Source organism: Schistocerca nitens, chromosome 8 (genome assembly GCF_023898315.1).
Source record: "Schistocerca nitens isolate TAMUIC-IGC-003100 chromosome 8, iqSchNite1.1, whole genome shotgun sequence".
Classification (NCBI taxonomy): domain Eukaryota; kingdom Metazoa; phylum Arthropoda; class Insecta; order Orthoptera; family Acrididae; genus Schistocerca; species Schistocerca nitens.
In genome coordinates, this window is record NC_064621.1 from 440,947,668 (window position 1) to 440,970,163 (window position 22,496).

General features: G+C 40.6%; 1 protein-coding gene across 1 annotated transcript in view; it reads left to right on the plus strand.

The window, feature by feature from the left end:
- Window positions 1–22,154, plus strand: part of LOC126199385 (histone PARylation factor 1) — a 107,102-nt gene extending 84,948 nt beyond the window's left edge. The window contains exon 8 of the mRNA XM_049936304.1: window positions 22,013–22,154. Coding sequence (XP_049792261.1) covers window positions 22,013–22,066 — 54 coding nt within the window. The 3' untranslated portion in view covers window positions 22,067–22,154. The remainder of the gene's footprint in view (window positions 1–22,012) is intronic.
- Window positions 22,155–22,496: the final 342 nt, after the last annotated feature.

Consider the following 22,496-nt stretch of genomic DNA (forward strand, 5'->3'; position numbering starts at 1 on the left):
GGGATATGATCCCTGTGAAAGATCAAGGTGCAAGACCTGTCCAATCTACCCACCCAGCACTTCCTATTCCAGTATTGATAGTCCAGTCCAGGCCATCTCCCGAAAGCAGCAACGTCGTATGTTAGCTTTGCTGTAATCATTGCACAGATTTTTATATTAGTATGACGAGCAACCAGCTGTCCACTGGTATGAACAGACACTGCCAAACTGTGCATAGGAGCAAAGAAACTATCCTATGATATGATATGCAGCTAAACACGACATGCTTAATTTCAATGGCTGCTTCTCAACCCAGGCCATTTGGATCCTCCCCTCCACCAGTAGCTTTCCTGAAATGCACAGATGGGAGTTATCCTTACAACGCATTCTCTAATTCTGAAATTATCCCGGCTGGTAACCGGCTGACCCCACACCCTCTACCCAACAGCTTCCACCCCCTCTGTCCTATCACCTCCCTATTCTCATCTCCCACCCTCTTTGTGTGCCATCTTGTGCCATTGTATCCACCCATCTTTCCCTTTCCCCTCTCCTCTCCTTTATTGCACCTGTTTCCCTCTCCCCTCCCCACAGCCTCCCTTAAGCTTTCTCTTGGCACAGCGTGTTTCAGTGTTTTTCTTTACTATTTCCATTCTCTCGTCCAGTGTTAACTCATTACAGACAGGGAAATTGATCAATTCATACAAGATGTTTGGTGGGTGTTTGTTAAAATGGACTTCATAAGGCGTAAAGCCAGTTGTTGTATGTTGTAAGGCGTTCAAAACATCTTCAAAATCACATATGTAACTTGACCAATTTGTATGATCTTTAGAGCAGTAAGTTCTACAAAGCCTGCCTATTTCACGCATATAGCACTCAGTTGGGTTACAAGACGGAGAATATACGGAAATAAGAATGTGCTTAATGTCTTCATCTTTCAGGAAATCTTTCCAAACGTTAAATGTAAATTGGCTCCCATTGTCTGAAAGTATGGCTTTTGGTTTTCCAATCTGTGTGAAGTAATCATTACAGAAACAGTTTAAAATTTTCCTGCTTGTTGCCTTCTTTAGTGGATACAATTTTACTAGTTTAGTGAATAAGTCAACAACTACAAACAAATATGTATAACCCTCTTTAGTTCTCGGCAATTGGCCAAACAAATCAATTCCTATCAGTTCCAATTTGCCTTTTGGCACAATACTTTGTAAATAACCTTGGTATTTCTGATTTGTGACTTTTACTCTTTTACTCTTTGACACCGATCACATTATTGTATAACCTGTCTCACTCTTCTAAACATATTATTAAAATAGACATTTTCCTTAAGTTTGTCAGTGCATTTCATGATTCCACAGTGTCCATAGCTCTCATGTGTGTACTTAATTAAAACGTCAACACATTGTATAGGCCAACAAACCTTCCAGATGTCAGAGTCAGTGTTATGTCTCCTGAATAAAATACCTTTAAAGTTTTGATAATACATGCCAACCTTTTCATAACCATTTTTACCAATAAGGCTTTTCACAAGTTTCAAATCGTCATCCTGGTTCTGGTATCTCCTAAGCTGACTGCAAATGTTAGTAATTTCCTTTTCACCCTTAATCCCTCTCATGTCCATTATTTTAAACACTTTGTTATCCAATAGTTCTTCTTCCTGACCACCCCCCACAGGTAATCTAGACAAAGCATCAGCAATTACATTCTGATCCCCTTTTATATACTGAATGCTATAATCAAATTGTTGCAAAAATATGGCCCACCTGGTTAATCTACTATTGAAAAGTTTACAGTCTTGAATATAACATAGAGCTTTGTGATCCATGAAAACTATGACTTTATGGCCTGCTAGATAGTTCCTGTATTTAGTGAAACCCCATACAGTGGCAAGTAGTTCCTTCTCAGTCACCGTGTAATTACGTTCATGTTTCTGCAGACCTCGGCTGCCAAAACTGATTGAAAGATGTTCTATTTTTCCATTAATTTCCTTCTGTTGAAAAAAATGTACACCAAATCCGTAATCTAAACTATCTGTCATTAGGCAAAATGGTAGTGAAAGGTCAGGTCTGTGGAGTAATTGAGCCGGCCGCGGTGGTCTAGCGGTTCTAGGCGCGCAGTCCGGAACCGCGCGACTGCTACGGTCGCAGGTTCGAATCCTGCCTCGGGCATGGATGTGTGTGATGTCCTTAGGTTAGTTAGGTTTAAGTAGTTCTAAGTTCTAGGGGACTGATGACACAGACGTTAAGTCCCATAGTGCTCAGAGCCATTTGAACCATTTTTTTTTTTTGGAGTAATTGACTGTTATTTAGTTGTTGTTTGATCTCATCGAATGCTGCTTGACACTGATCTGTCCATTCCCATATGGTGTTCTTTTTTAATAGCTCTCTCAAACATGGTGCAATTAAAGCTTGGGTGCTGACATACTTAAGATAAAAATTACATAAACCATAAAATGACCTCAGCTGTTTTTTGTTCTTTGGACATGGAAACTGGACAATTGCAGAAATTTTATCACTGTCAGGTAGAATGCCTTCTCTGTTAATTATATGGCCTAAAAACTTCAAGTCTGATACTCCAAATTTGCATTTACTTAATTTAAGGGTCATACCGCCTTGCCTGAACTTATTGGCTAATTTTTACAAAGTATCAAGGTGTTCCTCCCAAGTTTTGCTGGTTATTAATATATCATCCACGTAAATAATTAGTTTAGATAGTAGTTCACTTCCAATCACATGATCCAAAGCTCGAATAAACTCGGCTACAGACACATTCAGCCCAAACGGAACAACACAATAATGAAAACATTTACCATTATATAAAAATCCTGTGCTAATGTGATTTGATGAAAACCTGAGGTCAAATCCAGGCTAGAAAAATATTTTGTATCATTGAATTTGTACAGGAGTTCCTCCATGGATTCAGGATGATCTGTTTCTCTTTCTATAAACTTAATCAGGTGATGTGAATCCAACACCAGTCTAACACCACCATCCTTTTTTGAAATACAGATCATCAGGCTGTTTATGGACTGTGACTTCTCTCTACTATTCTCCATTTTTGCATTTTCTGGAGTTCCCTCTCCACTTCTTTCCTTTTACAGATGGGTACCCCATAAGGCTTAATGAAAAAGGGTTCGTGTGGCTTTAACTTCAAATGACATTCATAATCTTTGATCCTACCAGGTTGATCACTAAAAATGTTACAGTTTTCCCAGATAAAATTTTCCAATTCCTGCTTTTCAGACTCAGTCAAGTCATTTGCTTCTTTTACATTTTTTGATATGGTTAGGGAGTAACTATCATCAACCAAATTCTGGTTATTGTGATCCCTATTTTCCTCTTCCTCCATGTAATGGCTACACTCTGGATAAATTATTTCCCTAATATGGTTACTACTGTTTGTACTTGAATTTAACTGGATCACTACTTTTCCTTGAATACTAGCCTTTGGTTCAGTGAACAGTAATTCTGAATTTTGCCAATCAAAACTCACCTTTGCTTTAACTATCCAGTCCATCCCTAAAATCATTTGCTCATTGAGATCTGGAATAACTAAACAACCATGTTCAATATTAATGTTGCGAACAGAAAATGTAATTAAAACTTGTTTATTTATTAACTTAATAAACTTGCCGGTGGCACCTTTAATCCGTACACCTGTGATGGGAAATTCGATGTAACTTTCAGTGTCTTTTATCCTGTTCCTCAACTTGGCTGAGATACTACTAATGGGACTGCCAGTGTCAATCAAACAAAGTCCTGACCAATTGTTAATGCTTATTTCTACGTAAGGGCTACCTAAGGTAATTTTTGGGTCACTATTCACATTATCTGCCAACAAGTCATTTTCTAATTCAGTTGTATCAATGTTGTTACATACTTCTTCACTACAGGTTTCAATGTCAGAATCAACACAAGATTGAGTATCATTATGACTGGAATTAAATACACATGAGACTGTTATAACGTCAAGTTGAACACATATATTTCGGAACGACACAACACATATAAATCACAGAGTAAGTTGACAAGCAAGAGGTGCACGCGTTAACATTCGAATGAGCACTGAGTCCCAGTCTAGTGGCCACTGCTCAGCTGGCCGCTTAGGTGGCGCAGCTGCTGCATGGCTGGCAGACAGCGCTGCACGTAGAGGACGCGCGTAATTCCGCGGCGGCGCTTTGAATGATTGGCGAGTCAAAACACTTTTCCCCCCTTTGAAATTGTTGCACTGGTCCTGATGGAGGCGTCCTGGAGATGGCTAACGTCCATAGGCGTTGTTTGACTCGCCGTAAAGTCTCGAGGAGGAGGCTTCCCGTACGGATGGAAGTGTCCCCGATGAAAACGGGTCGAGATGACAGGAGACGTAGGGGTCGAATCTGCTGGGGCCCCATGCACCAATCTGCTCATTGTGGCAAGTCCAGTTGATATGACAGGAGACACGGGCAATGTGTCGGCGTCCATTGGAGGAGGGGGTGAGTAGATTGGCTCTGACAGAGGATGGTCATCCGGTTCCTGCATGGGCACGCCTCCTGGTGGCGTCCGTTCTTGTGCTGGCATCGCGATGACAGTGAGAGGGCTGCGTTGTGAGTATTGAGAGATGCCAAGATCCCGAGCGTCAGGTAGAGCCGAAGGTGGTGTAGCGGCATTCGGAACAGGCGTTGCCGGCACACGAGGCCGAAGCTGGTCCGAATGATGCACTGCAACACCCGTGTCCGTCTGGATTTCATACAGGCGTCGGCCACGGTGTCGTAAGATGCGGCCCGGGCTCCATTTTGGCCGCCTGCCAAATCCCTGTGCCTAGACGAGGTCATCGGCGGTGAACCGGCCAAGTGAAGGCACCCGCGGCTGTGAGGTGGAAGGCCGCAGAAGATGAAGTAGCGTGCGGGGCTGTCGGCCATGTAAGAGCTCAGCTGGACTGTGGTCGCCCATGGGGGTTAAACGGTAAGATTCCAGAAACTGGAGAAGCGCATCATCAGCAGCAGAAGAAGTCAGAAGTTTCCGCATCTGAGCCTTAAATGTGCGGACCAGTCTTCCAGCCTCACCGTTTGATTGTGGATGGAACGGCGGGGCCGTGACATGCATAACGCCATGACGAGCACAAAAATCCGCAAATTCGGAAGAGGCAAATTGCGGACCATTATCAGTAACAAGAGTAGAGGGGAGGCATTCCAAAGAAAAAATGCGGGCGAGAGCACTGGTGGTTGCCGCGGTGGTAGGTGACATGCAACGGACAATGAAAGGAAAGTTAGAGTAGGTGTCAATTACAAGGAGCCAGTAAGTACCTAAAAAGGGTCCCGCAGAGTCAGCATGAATGCGCTCCCAGGGCTTATCAGGCGAAGGCCATGGTGACAAAGATGACTTCGGGGCAGTGGCCTGTGACGCACAAGGGCCGCAGGCAGCGACCATGTGTGCTATTTCAGAGTCGATTCCAGGCCAGTACACATGACGGCACGCCAGAGATTTTGAGCGAGACACACCCCAGTGCCCTTGGTGAAGGAGGCGCAAGACCGAAGCACGCAAAGACGCAGGTACCACAACACGCGGCGAAGCATTGTCAGTGGAAAGGAGGATAACACCATCCCTAGCCGTGAGGCGGTAGCGCGAAGCATAGTAGTTCCGCAACGGATCAGAAGTCTTAGCAGATGGGCGATCTGGCCAACTCTTCTGAATACAGTGTAAAACCCAGGAGAGGGTAGGGTCAGAACCCGTAGCAGCCGCCAGCCTGTCCCCAGTGATGGGGAACCCGTCCACAACCTGCTGCTCGGCAACATCCAGGTGGAAACACAAAAGTTTGTCCCTATCGAATGCCAGATCAGGACCCATGGGAAGGCAAGATAGAACATCAGCATTTGCATGTTGAGCCGTTGGCCAGAAATGAATGTCATAATTGAAACGAGACAAGTAAAGAGCCCAACGCTGGAGGCGGTGTGCAGCCTTGTCGGGAAGTGATGTTGATGGATGAAACAAGGAAACAAGTGTTTTGTGATCGGTAACAAGATGAAATTTTGAGCCATAGAGAAAAACACCAAACTTATGAAGGGCATAAATAATGGCCAAAGCTTCTTTTTCAATTTGAGAATACTTTTGTTGGGCATCCGTGAGCGTTTTGGAGGCATAAGCAATGGGTTGTTCCGAACCGTCAGAAAAACGGTGCACAAGGACTGCACCGACCCCGTATTGAGAGGCGTCTGTGGCAAGAACAAGATGTTGGCCAGGTCGATAAGTAGCCAGGCTCGGGGCCTGTTTCAGCATAGTCTTCAATTTCTGGAAAGCTGCATCACATGATGCGGGCCAGTGAAAAGGCACGTTTTTATGCAACAGGCGATGCAACGGCTGAGCCTCTGAAGCCGCAGACGGTAAAAACTTGTGATAGTATGCTATTTTCCCCTAGAAGGCCTGCAGTTCCTTAACAGATGTAGGGCGAGGAAGGGCATCGATCGCAGCGACAGTTTGCTGAAGCGGACGAATACCCTGCCGAGAGAGTTGAAACCCCAAGTACGTGGTAGATGCCTGAAAAAATTGTGATTTCTGAAGATTACACTTAAGACCGGCAGTCTGTAAGACATGAAAAAGTGTGCGGAGATTTTGAAGATGTTCTTCAGTGTTGGAGCCAGTGACAACAATGTCGTCCATGTAATTGATACACCCAGGGACAGGGAGCAATAATTGTTCCAAGAATCGCTGAAAGAGAACAGGGGCACTAGCAACCCCGAAAGGCAAGCATTTGTATTGATAGAGGCCGAAAGGCGTGTTAAGGACCAGAAACTGCCGGGAAGCAGTGTCGAGAGGAAGTTGTTGATAAGCTTCCGACAGGTCAATTTTAGAAAAATACTAGCCTCCAACAAGTTTAGTGAACAGTTCTTCAGGTCCGGGCATAGGGTAAGTGTCGATGAGGCATTGAGCATTTACAGAGGCTTTGAAATCGCCACAGAGATGAATATCACCATTTGGCTTAGCAACGACAACGACAGGAGAGGACCACTCACTAGAAGTGACAGGAAGCAAGACTCCTGAAGTAGTGAGACGTCCAGATCCTGTTTTACCTGATCACGAAGGGCCACAGGAATGGGCCGAGCCCGAAAAAACTTAGGCCGAGCAGTGGGTTTGAGCGTGATATGAGCTTCAAAGTTGTTTGCACGGCCTAACCTAGGAGAAAAAAGGGACGAAAATGTCGTCGACAAGGAATCCAATTGAGCAGAAGGAATAGCATCAGAGACGATATTGACAGAGTCATCTATGGAGAACCCAAAAACACGAAAGGCATCGAAACCAAAAAGATTCTCTGCGTTACTCTGGTCGACCACAAATATGGGAACAGTGCGAACGATGGATTTGTAAGATACCTCAGCATTAAATTGTCCCAAGAGAGAATTCTTCTGTTTATTATACGTCCGTAATTGCCGAGTGACAGATGACAGGAGTGGAGAACCCAACTGAAGATATGTCTGAGAATTAATTATAGTGGCAGCAGAACCGGTATCCACCTGCATGCGAACATCTCGACCAAGGATTTGGACAGTTAGGAATAACTTCCCTGAAAGGGAAGAAGTGCAATTGACAGACAACACAGAATCAGAATCAGTGGCACGTTCATGAACATCATGTATGCGGTCGGATTTGCAAATGGAAGACACATGACCTTTCTTTTTGCAATTGTGACACACAGCCCAATGTTGGGGACTATCCTCGCGTGAATGTTTTGTAAAACACCGCGGACATGAAGGAAGTTGCCGAGGGTTTGGTGCAGTTTCTTAGCGGGTTGTTTACGGTTAGGCCGAGGCTACGCATGGGAGCGCACTGCGGCCACGTCGGCCGGCGGGGACGCACCGCACGCGTCGTCAACAGCCCACAGAGGTTGTATTTCCCCGACATCACCCCACGCCTCGATTTGCGCCCCAGCGGCGCGAGCAATTTCAAAAGACTGCACAATGGAGAGAACTTCATCGAGAGTCGGATTTGCCAACTGAAGGGCACGTTGCCGAACTTCTTTGTCGGGCGCCGATCGGATAATAGCATCCTGTACCATGGAATCGGCATAGGATTCTTTGTGAACGTCAGTAACAAATTGACACTTTCGACTGAGGCCGTGAAGTTCAGCAGCCCAAGTGTGATAGGATTGATGCGGCTGTTTTTGACAACGATAAAAGGCAACACGAGAGGCTACCACATGCATTTGCTTTTGAAAATAGACAGACAGAAGTGAACACATTTCAGCAAAGGACAAAGACGCAGGATCCTTCAAAGGAGCCAATTGCGACAACAACCGATACATTTGAGGTGAAATCAAGGAAAGGAACAGAGACTTACATGGTTGTTCGTCCGTGACATGAAATGCTAAGAAGTGCTGTCGAAGATGTTTTTCATAATCAGACCAGTCTTCCGCCGTCTTGTCGTAAGGAGGAAAAGGAGGTATAGCCAACGATGAGAAACGCCCCGCATTTGACGCCATGACGAAATTGCGAATCGCTGCTGTTAGAAGCGTTTGCTGCTCAAGGAGACTTTGCAATAGTTGCTCAACAGTAGCCATGGAAATCCACTACCTCGTCGCCAATTGTTATAACGTCAAGTTGAACACACATATTTCAGAACGACACAACACATATAAATCACAGAGTAAGTTGACAAGCAAGACATGTGCACGCGTTAACATTCGAATGAGCACTAAGTCCCAGTCTAGTGGCTGCTGCACGGCTGGCCGCTTAGGTGGCGCAGGTACTGCATGGCTGGCAGACAGCGCCGCACGTAGAGGATGCACGTAATTGCGCGGCGGTGCTTTGAATGATCGGCGAGTCACAACAGAGACAGATACCTTTTTCATTAGACTTAAAATTATCTTTCATGGATGGATCTGATTTGATGACTTCACTTTCCTTATTATTTTCTAAACAAACTTCATTTTCACTGATAATTGATTCCAAAATCTTCTCACCTATCAACTTAGCTTGTTCCTTCTTATTAGTAGATTTACTTAAGATTTCTTTTATAAAAATCGTTACCAATACCTTGTTTGCACCCTTAATATCTTCACATGAACCAATTTCGCATTCAGAGTTACTTTCAGCTGCAACACCATTATCAATAATTTCAAAATAAATAATGCCATCTAATTCCTCTTGTGTACATATGTCATCAAATGCATCATCCTTCGCAACACTGTCTTTACCAAAATCATCATCAAAATAATCTGTGGGTGATGCCTCTGCATGCACATCTGCCTTAACTACTAAGTGTTCAACATCTGAAGTTACACTACTGAAATCGCTACCTGTTTCATTATCAGAGTCAGGTGTTATTTCCTCATTTTGGCTACCAATTTCTACTAATATTGATACCTCATTATCCTTACCTTCATCAGAAAACAAGCTAGTGATACCATACATATCATAAGTTCTGTCTACATCAGGTGTTAATGTGTCATCAATTAATGCTAAGTCATGTTCATTAAGTTCAAACTGTGGTCCTGCTCGAGTATGTGCATTATTCAATTCACTCAACATGTGATACCAAAAGTTTTGCTTATAACTAGTATCATCTAAGTAGTAGTCCCTATTTACATTACATTTACATGGAGTAGGATTAATAATGAATAAAAAAATAGGTTTGTGGGTAAGCTACTACAAACAGCATAGTGAACGCATTATTGTGGCCAAGATAGGCACAAAGCCCATGCCTACTACAGTAGAAGAAGTTTATATGCCAACTAGCTCTGCAGATGATGAAGAAATTGAAGAAATGTATGACGAGATAAAAGAAATTATTCAGGTAGTGAAGGGAGACGAAAATTTAATAGTCATGGGTGACTGGAATTCGACAGTAGGAAAAGGAAGAGAAGGAAACATAGTAGGTGAATATGGATTGGGGCTAAGAAATGAAAGAGGAAGTCGTCTGGTAGAGTTTTGCACAGAGCATAACTTAATAATAGCTAACACTTGGTTCAAGAATCATGAAAGAAGGTTGTATACATGGAAGAATCCTGGAGATGCTAGAAGGTATCAGATAGATTATATAATGGTAAGACAGAGATTTAGGAACCAGGTTTTAAATTGTAACACATTTCCAGGAGCAGATGTGGACTCTGACCACAATTTATTGGTTATGAACTGTAGATTAAAACTGAAGAAACTGCAAAAAGGTGGGAATTTAAGGAGATGGGACCTGGATGAACTGAAAGAACCAGAGGTTGTACAGAGTTTCAGGGAGAGTATAAGGGAACAATTGACAGGAATGGGCGAAAGAAGTACAGTAGAAGAAGAATGGGTAGCTCTGAGGGATGAAGTAGTGAAGGCAGCAGAGGATCAAGTAGGTAAAAAGACGGGGGCTAGTAGAACTCCTTGGGTAACATAAGAAATATTGAATTTAATTGATGAAAGGAGAAAATATAAAAATGCAGTAAATGAACCAGGCAAAAAGGAATACAGATGTCTCAAAAATGAGATAGTCAAGAAGTGCAAAATGGCTAAGCAGGGATGGCTAGAGGACAAATGTAAGGATGTAGAGGCTTATCTCACTAGGGGTAAGATAGATACTGCCTACAGGAAAATTAAAGAGACCTTTGGAGAAAAGAGAGCCACTTGTATGAATATCAAGAGCTCAGATGGAAACCCAGTTCTAAGCAAAGAAGGGAAAGCAGAAAGGTGGAAGGAGTATATAGAGGGTCTATACAAGGGTGATGTACTTGAGGACAATATTATGGAAATGGAAGAGGATGTAGATGAAGACGAAATGGGAGATACGATACTGCGTGAAGAGTTTGACAGAGCACTGAAAGACCTGAGTCGAAGCAAGGCCCCGGGAGTAGACAACATTCCATTAGAACTACTGACGGCCTTGGGAGAGCCAGTCCTGACAAAACTCTACCATCTGGTGAACAAAATGTATGAGTCAGGCGAAATACCCTCAGACTTCAAGAAGAATATAATAATTCCAATCCCAAAGAAAGTAGGTGTTGACAGATGTGAAAATTACCGAACTATCAGTTTAATAAGTCACAGCTGCAAAATACTAATGCGAATTCTTTACAGACGAATGGAAAAACTGGTGGAAGCCGACCTCGGGGAAGATCAGTTTGGATTCCGTAGAATTGTTGTAACACGTGAGGCAATACTGACCTTACGACTTATCTTAGAAGAAAGATTAAGGAAAGGCAAACCTACGTTTCTAGCATTTGTAGACTTAGAGAAAGCTTTTGACAATGTTGACTGGAATACTCTCTTTCAAATTCTAAAGGTGGCAGGGGTAAAATCTCTCTCTCTCTCTCTCTCTCTCTCTCTCTCTCTCTCTCTCTCTCTCTCTCTCTCTCTCTATTCGTTTAGTCGGTTCCGACTCTTCGTGACCCCATGAACCAAATCACGCCACTTTTTCCTGTCTTGCACTTTCTCCCGTAGACCTTCCAGATTGGAACACATTGCTTGTGTGATGCCATCAATCCATCTCATCCTCTGACGTCCTCTTCTTCTAGTTCCTTCAATCTTCCCCAGCATTAATGTTTTTTCTAGCGAGGCATGCCTTCGCATTGTGTGTCCAAAGTAGGTCAGCTTTTGTTTTAACATTAGACCTTCCAGGGAGAAATCTGGTTTTATTTGCTCCAATATTGATCTGTTGGTTCTCTTTGCAGTCCATGGAACTCTAAGAAGTTTCCTCCAACACCACAATTCGAAGGAGTCAATTCTTCGCCGTTCAGCCTTTCTAATGGTCCAGGTCTCACATCCATACATCACAACTGGAAAGACCATAGCCCTCACAATACGGATCTTTGTTGCTAATGTTATATCTCTGGACCTTATAACCTTGTCAAGGTTTGACATCGCCTGTCTACCGAGCAACAGGCGTCTCCAGATTTCATGGCTGCAGTCACCATCAGCAGAGATCTGGGAACCAAGATAGCTGAATGTGGTCACTACCTCCATCGTTTCTCCTGCTATATCCCACGGATTGGTAGGTGTAGTTGCCATAATTTTCGTTTTCTTCACATTCAGCCTAAGACCGGCCTTTTCACTTTCGTCTTTCACCTTCAGCAAGAGTGTTCTCAATTCTTCTTCACTTTCTGCCAACAGCATCGTATCATCCGCGTACCTGAGGTTGTTTACATTTATTCCAGCTATTTTAATTCCTGTTTCTGCTTCATCTAGCCTCGCATTCCTCATAGCATATTCTGCATACAGATTGAATAAGTACGGTGACAGTATGCAGCCTGAATCTTTATCCATTTCATTGTTCCTTACATAGTTCTCACCGTGGCTTCTTGGTCAAGGTATAAACTCCGTATCAGATGAATGAGGTGATCTGGTACACCCATGTTTTTCAGTACGTCCCATAATTTGTTGTGATTGACGCAGTCAAAGGCTTTGGCGTAGTCAATAAAGCAGAGGTACACATCTCTCTGGAATTCTCTTGCTTTTTCCATAATCCACCGAATGTTAGCAATTTGATCTCTAGTTCCTCTTCCTTTCCTAAATCCAGCTTCTTCTTCTGGTAGCTCTCGATCTAGATATTGGCGAAGTCTATTTTGTAAGATTTTCAACACGACTTTGCTAGCATGTGAGATAAGTGCGATTGTTTGGTAGTCTGAGCATTCTTTAGAACTTCTCTTCTTTGGAATGGGGATGAATACTGATCTTTTTCAGTCTTCTGGCCACTGCTGCGTGATCCATATTTTTTGACATATTGAATGCAGCACATTCACTGCATCCTTTCCAGTGACTTTAAACAATTCTGCTGGTATTTCATCATGTACACTAGTTTTGTTATCAGCCGTATTTTCAAGGGCCCACTGGATTTCGCTCTCCAAAATATCTGGCTCTAATTCTAAATTAACATTAACATCAGCAGTAGGAGCCCTGTCATTATGCAGTTTTTTCTTGTATAGGTCTTCTACATATTCTGCCCATCTTTCCTTAACATCCTCCGCTTCACTCAGATCTTTCCCGTTTCTATCTTTTATCATTCCAATTTTTGCCTGGAATTTTCCTTTAATTTAAAGGGGTAAAATACAGGGAGCGAAAGGCTATTTACAATTTGTACAGAAACCAGATGGCAGTTATAAGAGTCGAGGGGCATGAAAGGGAGGCAGTGGTTGGGAAGGGAGTGAGACAGGGTTGTAGCCTCTCCCCGATCTTATTCAATCTGTATAATGAGTAAGCAGTAAAGGAAACAAAAGAAAAATTCGAAGTAGGTATTAAAATCCATGGAGAAGAAATAAAAACTTTGAGGTTCGCCGATGACATTGTAATTCTATCAGAGACAGCAAAGGACTTGGAAGAGCAGTTGAACGGAATGGACAGTGCCTTGAAAGGAGGATATAAGATGAACATCAACAAAAGCAAAACGACGATAATGGAATGTAGTCGAATTAAGTCGGGTGATGCTGAGGGAATTAGATTAGGAAATGAGACGCTTAAAGTAGTAAAGGAGTTTTGCTATTTGGGAAGCAAAATAACTGATGATGGTCGAAGTAGAGAAGATATAAAATGTAGACTGGCAATGGCAAGGAAAGAGTTTCTTAAGAAGAGAAATTTGTTAACATCGAGTATAGATTTAAGTGTCAGGAAGCTGTATCTGAAAATATTTGTATTGAGTGTAGCCATGTATGTAAGTGAAACATGGATGATAAATAGTTTGGACAAGAAGAGAATAGAAGCTTTCGAAATGTGGTGTTACAGAAGAATGCTGAAGATTAGATGGGTAGATCAAATAACTAATGATGAAGTATTGAATAGAATTGGGGAGAAGAGGAGTATGTGGCACAACTTGACAAAAAGAAGGGACCGGTTAGTAGGATATGTTCTGAGGCATTAAGGGATCACAAATTTAGCATTGGAGGGCAGCGTGGAGGGTAAAAATCGTAGAGGGAGACCAAGAGATGAATACTCTAAGCAGATTCAGAAGGATGTTGGTTGCAGTAAGTACTGGGATATGAAGAAGCTTGCACAGGATAGAGTAGCATGGAGAGCTGCATCAAACCAGTCTCAGGACTGAAGACCACAACAACAACAACAACAATGATTGCTTTTATGTTTCCGTCTCTTTAACCTCGTATTTGCCTGGTTTGTGCCATAATTATTCACCTCGAATTGACAGGCTCCCAACGAGGTGGTTACCTGTTTCCCTGGTTGGAATTGCTGTTGTGAAACTGGTTACTGTTTCTCTGTTCTTGATGGTTTTTGTGTCTTTTGTAACTACTGTTTTGGTTACCACGCCAGTTATTATTTCTGTGCCCATTATATTGTTGTGACCCCCCCATTCCTATTGTGAGTGTTTCTGAGGTTTTGATTGTACTGTCTTTCATCATTCTGCCATGCATGGTCAATTTTGTCTACATAACGTAAAAATTCGTCAACACTGTCATCTGGTCCATATACAAGTCCCCACTGAAAACAGTGTGGTAGGCGCTGTTTCAGTGCGTCAATCTGTATCAGTTCGTCCAAAGGTTTGCTCAAATGTGACAATGTCCCTAACTGATTTTCACAAAATTCTCGCATGCTAATTGCAAGACTTGTGTGATATTTGCTACCGTTAAGAAATTAAGATTTTATTCTTGCCAGTTTGTTTTCCGACCAAAACTTTGCCAAGAATTGGCGTTCAAAATCGGCAAAAGACGTAGTATTTGTATCAGTGTTTTGGTTCGCCCATGTAAGGGCTTCACCATCCAAAAAACGTTTCGCAAATGTAACTTTAGCAGACACTGGCATGTTTGGTTGGAAACTGTCCTTGCACCGATACACATAGTTAACCGGATGCAATTTCACATCACCTGGGTAACATTTTAAACTAACATTGTTACAACTATGCACAAACATCTGGTTTGAATCAAAATTGGACATTATATTATTTTGTGATTTTGAAACTTCAGAGCTGACTGTTTGCAGTTCTGTTGTTACACTTTCTTCTTTCTCGTCAATACGAGATATCTTATCAAAAACAACTTCAGAATTTTATTTCAATCTTTCCCCTATGAATTGTTTTTCTGAAACAAAGAGTTCCTGCAACATTTTTAACTCATCTTTTCGGTTCATTGATTCATTTAAAACGACTACTTCCGTGTTTTTGGCACGTTCGTTAACTAATTCAATGCCTTTGTTTGTTTCTTTAAATTCGGAGATTGTGAAAATCTCCAAACAGTCAACTTTGGTTTCTATCCTTTCTATGTCACATGCAACAATTTGTACTGTGTTACTTGTTGCATTGATTTCTTCTCTCAATGATTTCAAATTTTGGTCCAGCTTTTCTGTGACCTCTTTAATGTTGCTACCTAATTGGTTATTTTGAGTTACCAATTGTTCTAGTTTATTATTGAACAATTGAGATATCTGATCAATTAAATTAGGTTGCTGATTTGCTCCCGAAAAACCATGAAAAGGCGAACAACTACTGCTCGCGGAATTTGCTTCACTGTTTAAGTGTACATTTGGAGTTGAAGCATGAAATTGACGGCCTGACTGCGTGGTTATGCCTATTCGATTTAACTGAGTTTCGCTCATTTTGATCAAAGTGGCTAAACACTAGACAAAACACTTTCCTGCCTATCAAGTGAAATTGTCACACGCACACAATGAAACAAAAACAGAAAATTGTAGGACACTGTCTGGGACCGAAATAAAAACAATTAAAAAGGGCACTTATCTGATCAATTTGCGATGTCATTCCAGAATTTCACTTTTGCTCCTGGCGACGTCCATGGCGCATTCTGCAACGTACAAGATTATGGTTCCTGGCTCTTGTACATGGAATTCTTGCGAGTCGTCCTCTGCACAGTCTTCCACTCGATCCCAGCTCCTCCACCACGTTGAGATGTTTATATTTTCCCACCTCCGCATTGCAAATGTTTTAATTGAAATGCCCAGTCGATGCGCTGTTGTTTTCACGTCAATTCTACCAACATTGAGAGTTGTTTAGTTCTCTGGGTTTCGTAAAATTCCTGAATTCATGTCTCGTCGCTGTGCAGCCTATGAAAAAGAGTGTGGAAGACTCCCAAATAAATTCAAAAGTACAGTGCAGTTTTAACACCAATATATTTCCAGGACTCTGGTGTCCGAGCCTGGTGAACTGTACCGGTTACATCACATGTACCCAAAATTGACATCAAAGACACAGAGTTCACAACAATCAACAAACGAGTGAGCCTACAATACATTTGCTCGCAACCCTAGCCAAAAAACGAGTGCCCCAAGGTGCCTGGGTGACCTCTATTTATACTTTTGTTAACAATTACCTACAATGAAAATTACAATTTTATATAAAATCACAATTAAAAGTTAAGCCGAATATGAGATACACATTGTTAAAAATTTACAATCTCAGTGCTGAACAAGGTGAACCTATTTTCAACTTAGTTACGAGTTAATATAACATTTTCTGACTAATTATGTTACAGGTAACAATTCCATTTCTAAATTTGTTTATAACAAATCAACTAGTGCCTGAATTTTAGTGCTAACATATATTGGAGATTCAATTAACGTGCTTTATTTATATGTTCTATTTAATTTGCTGTAGTAATTTTATAATGATAAGTTTACTGGTACATCCTGACCAGGTGCTACATTTCTTTCGATTGGTTACAGTATTAATCTCACATTTATATTATGTTTCTCACATAAGAACAATGTTAATCAGCAAAGCATCGTTTACGAATTATATGTATACTGAAATAGTGTTTTTTTTTTTATGTATGTAATTTGGAAACAGGTCACTTTACAATTGAACAATTAGGACTGGTGTTTATCTTTAATGCTCTCCGAGGGTTTCTGATAGGTAGCAATTTCAGTATCCACCCATCTTTCCCTTTCCCCTCTCCTCTCCTTTATTGTAGTCCCTGAGTGCTCTGCCAGATAGCCTGAGAGCTTAAGGGTGGAAGATAGGGTACTGAGGAAGATAGAGATTACTGACCACTCATCATGCAAGAGTTAATAAGAACAGAAACTAAGTGCATTATATGGGGTAGACGTGTGTGTGTGTGTGTGTGTGTGTGTGTGTGTGTGTGTGTGTGTGTGTGTGTGTGTGTGTGTGGGAGGGGGGGGGGGGCATTGGTTTACACAGGTCAGGAAATAAAAGTTGTATAAAACTGAGAGGGAGTGAAGTATGTGAGACCAAATACCGATTGGAAAGGGATAACCAAGGACATGTTGCAACACCAGTCCCAAAACCTGCTTAGTTCTGAAATACTGGTGTCAAGGTGCAGAAACCAGGTGGCACGTGTGGTGAAACAGACACCGGAGTCACGACTGACATGTTGTAGAGCGCACCTAGCTTTCTGCTCTTATTAACTCATGCACGTTGTTTATCAGTAATCCCTGTCTTGCTTATTACCCTACCTTCCACCTTTTAAGCTCTCACGTTTTCAAATCATGTCTGGTGCTGTCCCCAATAATCAGTATTTCCTTCTCATCCCTTCTCGTAAATCACCTCTGACCCAGGGCTACAGATGGCTGTTTTGTAACTCTCCCCATATGCCAATCTCCCCAGTCCTCTTCTGTCACTCCTCTTTCTTCCACTTCAACTCATCTGACAGAAGGAGTCACTGGTTCTGAAAGCTTGCACATTTTGTTAACATTTATGTGTGTTTTCTCCACCTGCTGCTTAGCGAGAAGGTTTTTTTTTTTTTAAATCTTTCCAATTATATTATATTTTCAAAAATTGTTTACTTTTGTTGATACTTTTAAATAGTAAGGTTTAGAAAAAAGAAAGACATTTGTTAAAAAGAGGAAAATGGAGACCCCTTTATGAGTTGTATCAATTAAGCAAAGAGGAACTATTAGCTAGCTCCCAGCAGATTTTTATCTCTGTGTATTCTTGATGACTTAAATAATGAATATTTTACTATGAAACTTATTTCCAGATAAATTAACTATAGCATTATTGCCAGTGATTGCGAAACTATATTGTGAAACATCACATCAGATGAAATAAGAATAATATTTTGTTTAATTGTCTTATGTGTGTTTGTAGATTGTATTTTATTGGTTCTCTTGTCTATAAAGCAGCTTATGCGTAAGACGTTGGACAAAAGGATTTATAAGTATTCAAGTGGAAGTGATTTCTACAAATACTTATTTAAGATGTCAGTAATAAACTACATACATTATGTATTTATACATCATAAATGTTAATATTCTTCAGTGGAATAAGGGCAGTGATGTTGTAAATATGACTTTAAATATTTTCCAAATGTTTTGACTTCAATAATTGCTTTTAAATTTTGTCAGGAATTTTGTTGTAAAGTTTAACTCTCATGTAGAAAGAACAGTTTTGACACGGGAATGTGTTGATTTGGATCATATAGTTTTTTCTCCTCAATAAAGTGATCATGTGGATCGCAGTTCATTTTCCGTAATCCGCAGTACTTACCCATTACATTTATTTTAAAGAATATAAGGGCTTCCACAATGTAGATACATGATAAAGGATGAATCCAGAGATCTTAAATAGAAGTTTACATGAGTATCTAGGCATCCAGACATGTTTCTAATGACCATTTTTTGCTGTTTAAAAGTGCTAGTAGCTGCCTTAGAGCTTCCACAGAAAGTGACTCCACATTTAAGGCAAGAATGAGAGTAAGTATGGTATGCATTTTTTACTGTTTTAGCACTATAACAGGTTTCTAGCGTGCAAAAAAGGTAGCATGCCTTGCTCTGTTTTGCATTAAGGCATTCAATAGATTTCTTCAGTTCCACATTACTTAGTCCCAAGAGCTTAGTTTCTGTGCTGATACCAACTGGTTCATCGTTGATGGAGAAAGATGGGGTGTACACTTTCTTTGTGAAGTGGTGTGAAATTTTAGTTTTTGTTCCCCCTGATTGAGGAGCTCAAATGGGAATACCTGGAGGGAAGGCAATGTTCTTTTTGAGAAACACTACAGAGAAAATTTAGAGAACTGGCATTTGAAGCTGACTGCCAAGTGATTCTACTGCCACCAACATACATTGTGTGTAAGGACCACAAAGATAAGATATGAGAAATTATGGCTCATACAGAGGTGTACAGACAGTCATTTTTCCCTCGCTTTATTTGAGAGTGGAACAGGAAAGAAAATGACAAGCAGTGGTACAGGGTACCCTCCACCATGCACGGTGTAGTGGCTTGTGGAGTTTCTGTGTAAATGTAGATGTAGGTTATTGTAATTCTTCCTTACTTGTCTTCTTAATAGAATTATGGTGTCATCTGTAAATATGATTGGTTAATGATGATTATCCCCATTTTTGTTAGGTTAATTATGTACAGAAGGAACAGAAGGGCCCCATTATTGATCCTTGGAGTACACCATATTTAATTAGTGTATAATCCATCAAGTGTTCAGAAGTAGTTTTAAGGTTGTCATTTGTGTGCCTGGTGCATACTGCTTGCTTCAGATTGTTGAGGAAAGAAATAATCCAGTTGTGGAACAGACCTCAAGTACCATATTTTTCAAGCTTTGACAGTAGAATCTGACAATCCACCATGCCAAAAGCTTTAAATGGGTCAATAAATACTTGTGTCGATGCCTGTTTCTTGTCCATAAGGCTTAGTCTGCAATTTATGCACTATTAAATGCAGTTGTTGTTGACCTCTTATTTCAGAATCTGTGTTGTTCATTACATAGAACATTGTTTTTGTTTAGAATTCCATAAGTTTGTCATATGTAAATTTTTCTAGTATTTTTGAAATTCAAGAGGAAATTGTGATGGGTCTGTAGTTACTTACATACACTCTCTCATTTTTTTAATATATATACGGGAGTAATTGAAGATCTTTTCAATACATCAGGTAAAGTGCCTGCTTGAAGTGAGCAGTCAGATAAGTATGTGAGTGTTTTCTACAAAGCGTGGTCAAATAAAGGAAACAAATTAATGTCAGGAGTGGTACAAGAACATGTAAGATTGTTCCACATGGTCCTGTTTGAAGTAGAGGGAGTTGTTGAGCAGATATGATTTCTGATTTTATTTGAAGTTAATTTTATTAGCTATTAACTTATTTGCATCACAGGATAGATGGTCAGTTATTTTTATGTCTGAATGCTTCACTTGTTTCTGTGTCACAGTAAGATTGAGTGACAGATAGTGTAAATCATTTCTCCTTCCAGTACTGTATTTGTGAATATCACTGCAGTTTTCAAACTGTGACTGATTAGGAAGTAAGTGTACAGTGAGCTTGTTCTCAGTATGCCCAACTTTTAAATTATCAGCAAGAATTCTAGAGTGGATGCCACATATTATCTTTATCACATGCTTCTGTGCAACAAATACTTTTGTTTTTGGCAACGAATTGTGCCAGAATATGATGCCACAAGACATAAGTGAATTGAGAGAGAGAGAGAAAAAGTCAACTTTTTGACGTCCCACCTTCAAAATCTTATATTATCTCCAATGAACAAAAACTGTATAGTTTAAATTTTTTGTTTCATTTATTGATTTACCATCACTTACTTCTTGTGGTGTGACCTCATGAAGTATGTTTAAGAAACAGACAACCTTACATATTTTTTGAAATAATACATTGCTATTTGACTGTATATTACTGCATTTTTCTTCTGTGCAATATAGATTTAGCTTTTACACCATTATCAAATACAAAGTAGGAGATCCTCGATTTGAATCCCAAGCCAGCACACATTTTCACTCGTCGCTGCTGGTTCCACGTGAAGTCCCGATGCAGCTGACTGACATCAATAATCCGCTTCCTTCCCTTTTTTTCCCATTCTCCCCCTTCCACCTTCAATTTAAATATAAAAATGCTAAAAGTTCTTTGACTTTTAGCACATCACATCTAGTAAAGTGAGTCCAAAGCAAGTAACCTTGTATACGTAACCTTACATGTGTACGCAACTGAGGTCTGTATAAGTATAACATTAACTTCCTTACAGCAAGGAAATTATTTTGTACACGCAATAGATCATGTCCACTGCAATGGAATTAATAATTAAATCTTCAAGTGTACTGCATTCACATGTGCATTTGTTTATAATATTCTGTAAAAAGTCATGCTTGGTTGGCAGAATTATATCACAATTATGAGTATTACTTAAGCAAAAACTATAGTATGAATGTGAAATTTGTGTGTAATTGGAGATTTTTTAATAGTAGAGTTAGATGATACAGATGAGTCAAGAAGCACATTCCAACTTCGGAATTTATTGAGATGCGGTACAGAATCGGTAGATGTGTCATTTTGTAGCATACAATTTCATGTTTCAAATGACTTAGTGTCAAGTGTTCTTTTGGTCTGATGTGACTACCATTTGTGATGCAGCAAACATCTCACTGGTAATCAGTTTGTTCCCACAATTGTTGCAGCAAACCAGACGTAACTTGTGCAACAGCACTGTAGATTCAATTTTTCAACTCGACTAAATTGTTTGGTAGGGTGGGAACATTCACACCATCTTTACTGAAACCCCAGAGAAAGAAATCCAGTGGTGTCAAGTGTGTGGAGCAAGGTGGCCATGCCATTGGCACTTCATGGCCAATCCATTGACTGGGAAGCTATTACGGAGAAAACCTCGTGCTCCTGTGAGGAAGTGAGGTGCTTCACCATCTCACTGGTAGTAAACCATCCCATCTCATTCATCTTTATCAAACATGTTTGACATAATCAAAAAGAAGCAGGCTACCTGGCAATTTATGATGTCGCAGTGTACAACCCGTCTCAACAAAGTTCTTGTGCCAAGAGCAAATTGTAGGCCTGCTTGGAGGTACAGTAGTGTATTTGGTGCAAAATGTATGCTGAACAGTTGTTGCAGAGTTCATTGCATGAAACCAAAACACACAGTGAGCATGCTCCGCACCAGTGAAAGTAGCCATTTTAACTGTGAACTACACTGGTGCTCCTGGTGGCAGAATGGAGTACTGATGCACTACGTAAATCAAACTTCAGATTTTTTGCTACAAAATGACACATCTGCCAATTCTGTTAGTTATCTCATTAAATTTTTATATCGTCCCTAAGTTATTAAGTTCTTTCTGACTTACCATGTAGATTTGTCTACTACAGACATTTTACTCTCAGTGGCATTTATCAGCGTTAGTGTGTTTATAAATATATATTTAGCTGAATTTTATTTTGTTTTACAGGCCCATCTAGAAGATCGTAAGAAAGGCAGTGACTTAAGTCTCTTGAAAAAATAATGTAATTGTAACACTTTTTGAAAAATTAATTTGGTTTATTAATAAATGATATTTTATACAATATGAAAAATAAATTTACTACAAAAATTGTGTCCTGTTGCTGCATTGTCTCATTATCCTGTCCTCGGTAGAGAAACAAATCTGATGACTGTCAACCTCTACAGCCGTGATGAAGTATAATCTGATGACTGTCAACTTCTACAGTCCCAACATTTATAAAGCTTCTGCCTGTCAGTGTAGCTGCCATTAATATATCCATTTTGACAACTGATCAACCCTCTTCACCTAAACAGCTGCATCATTAGATTTGCTATATCGTTTTAGACACTTCCCCCCCCCCCCCCCCTAATCCCCAGACCTTCATGTAGCACTAGCTTCTCTGAGCTGTGTAGTCAGCTTTTCTCATTCCAGCAAATCCTCGATCCTCAAA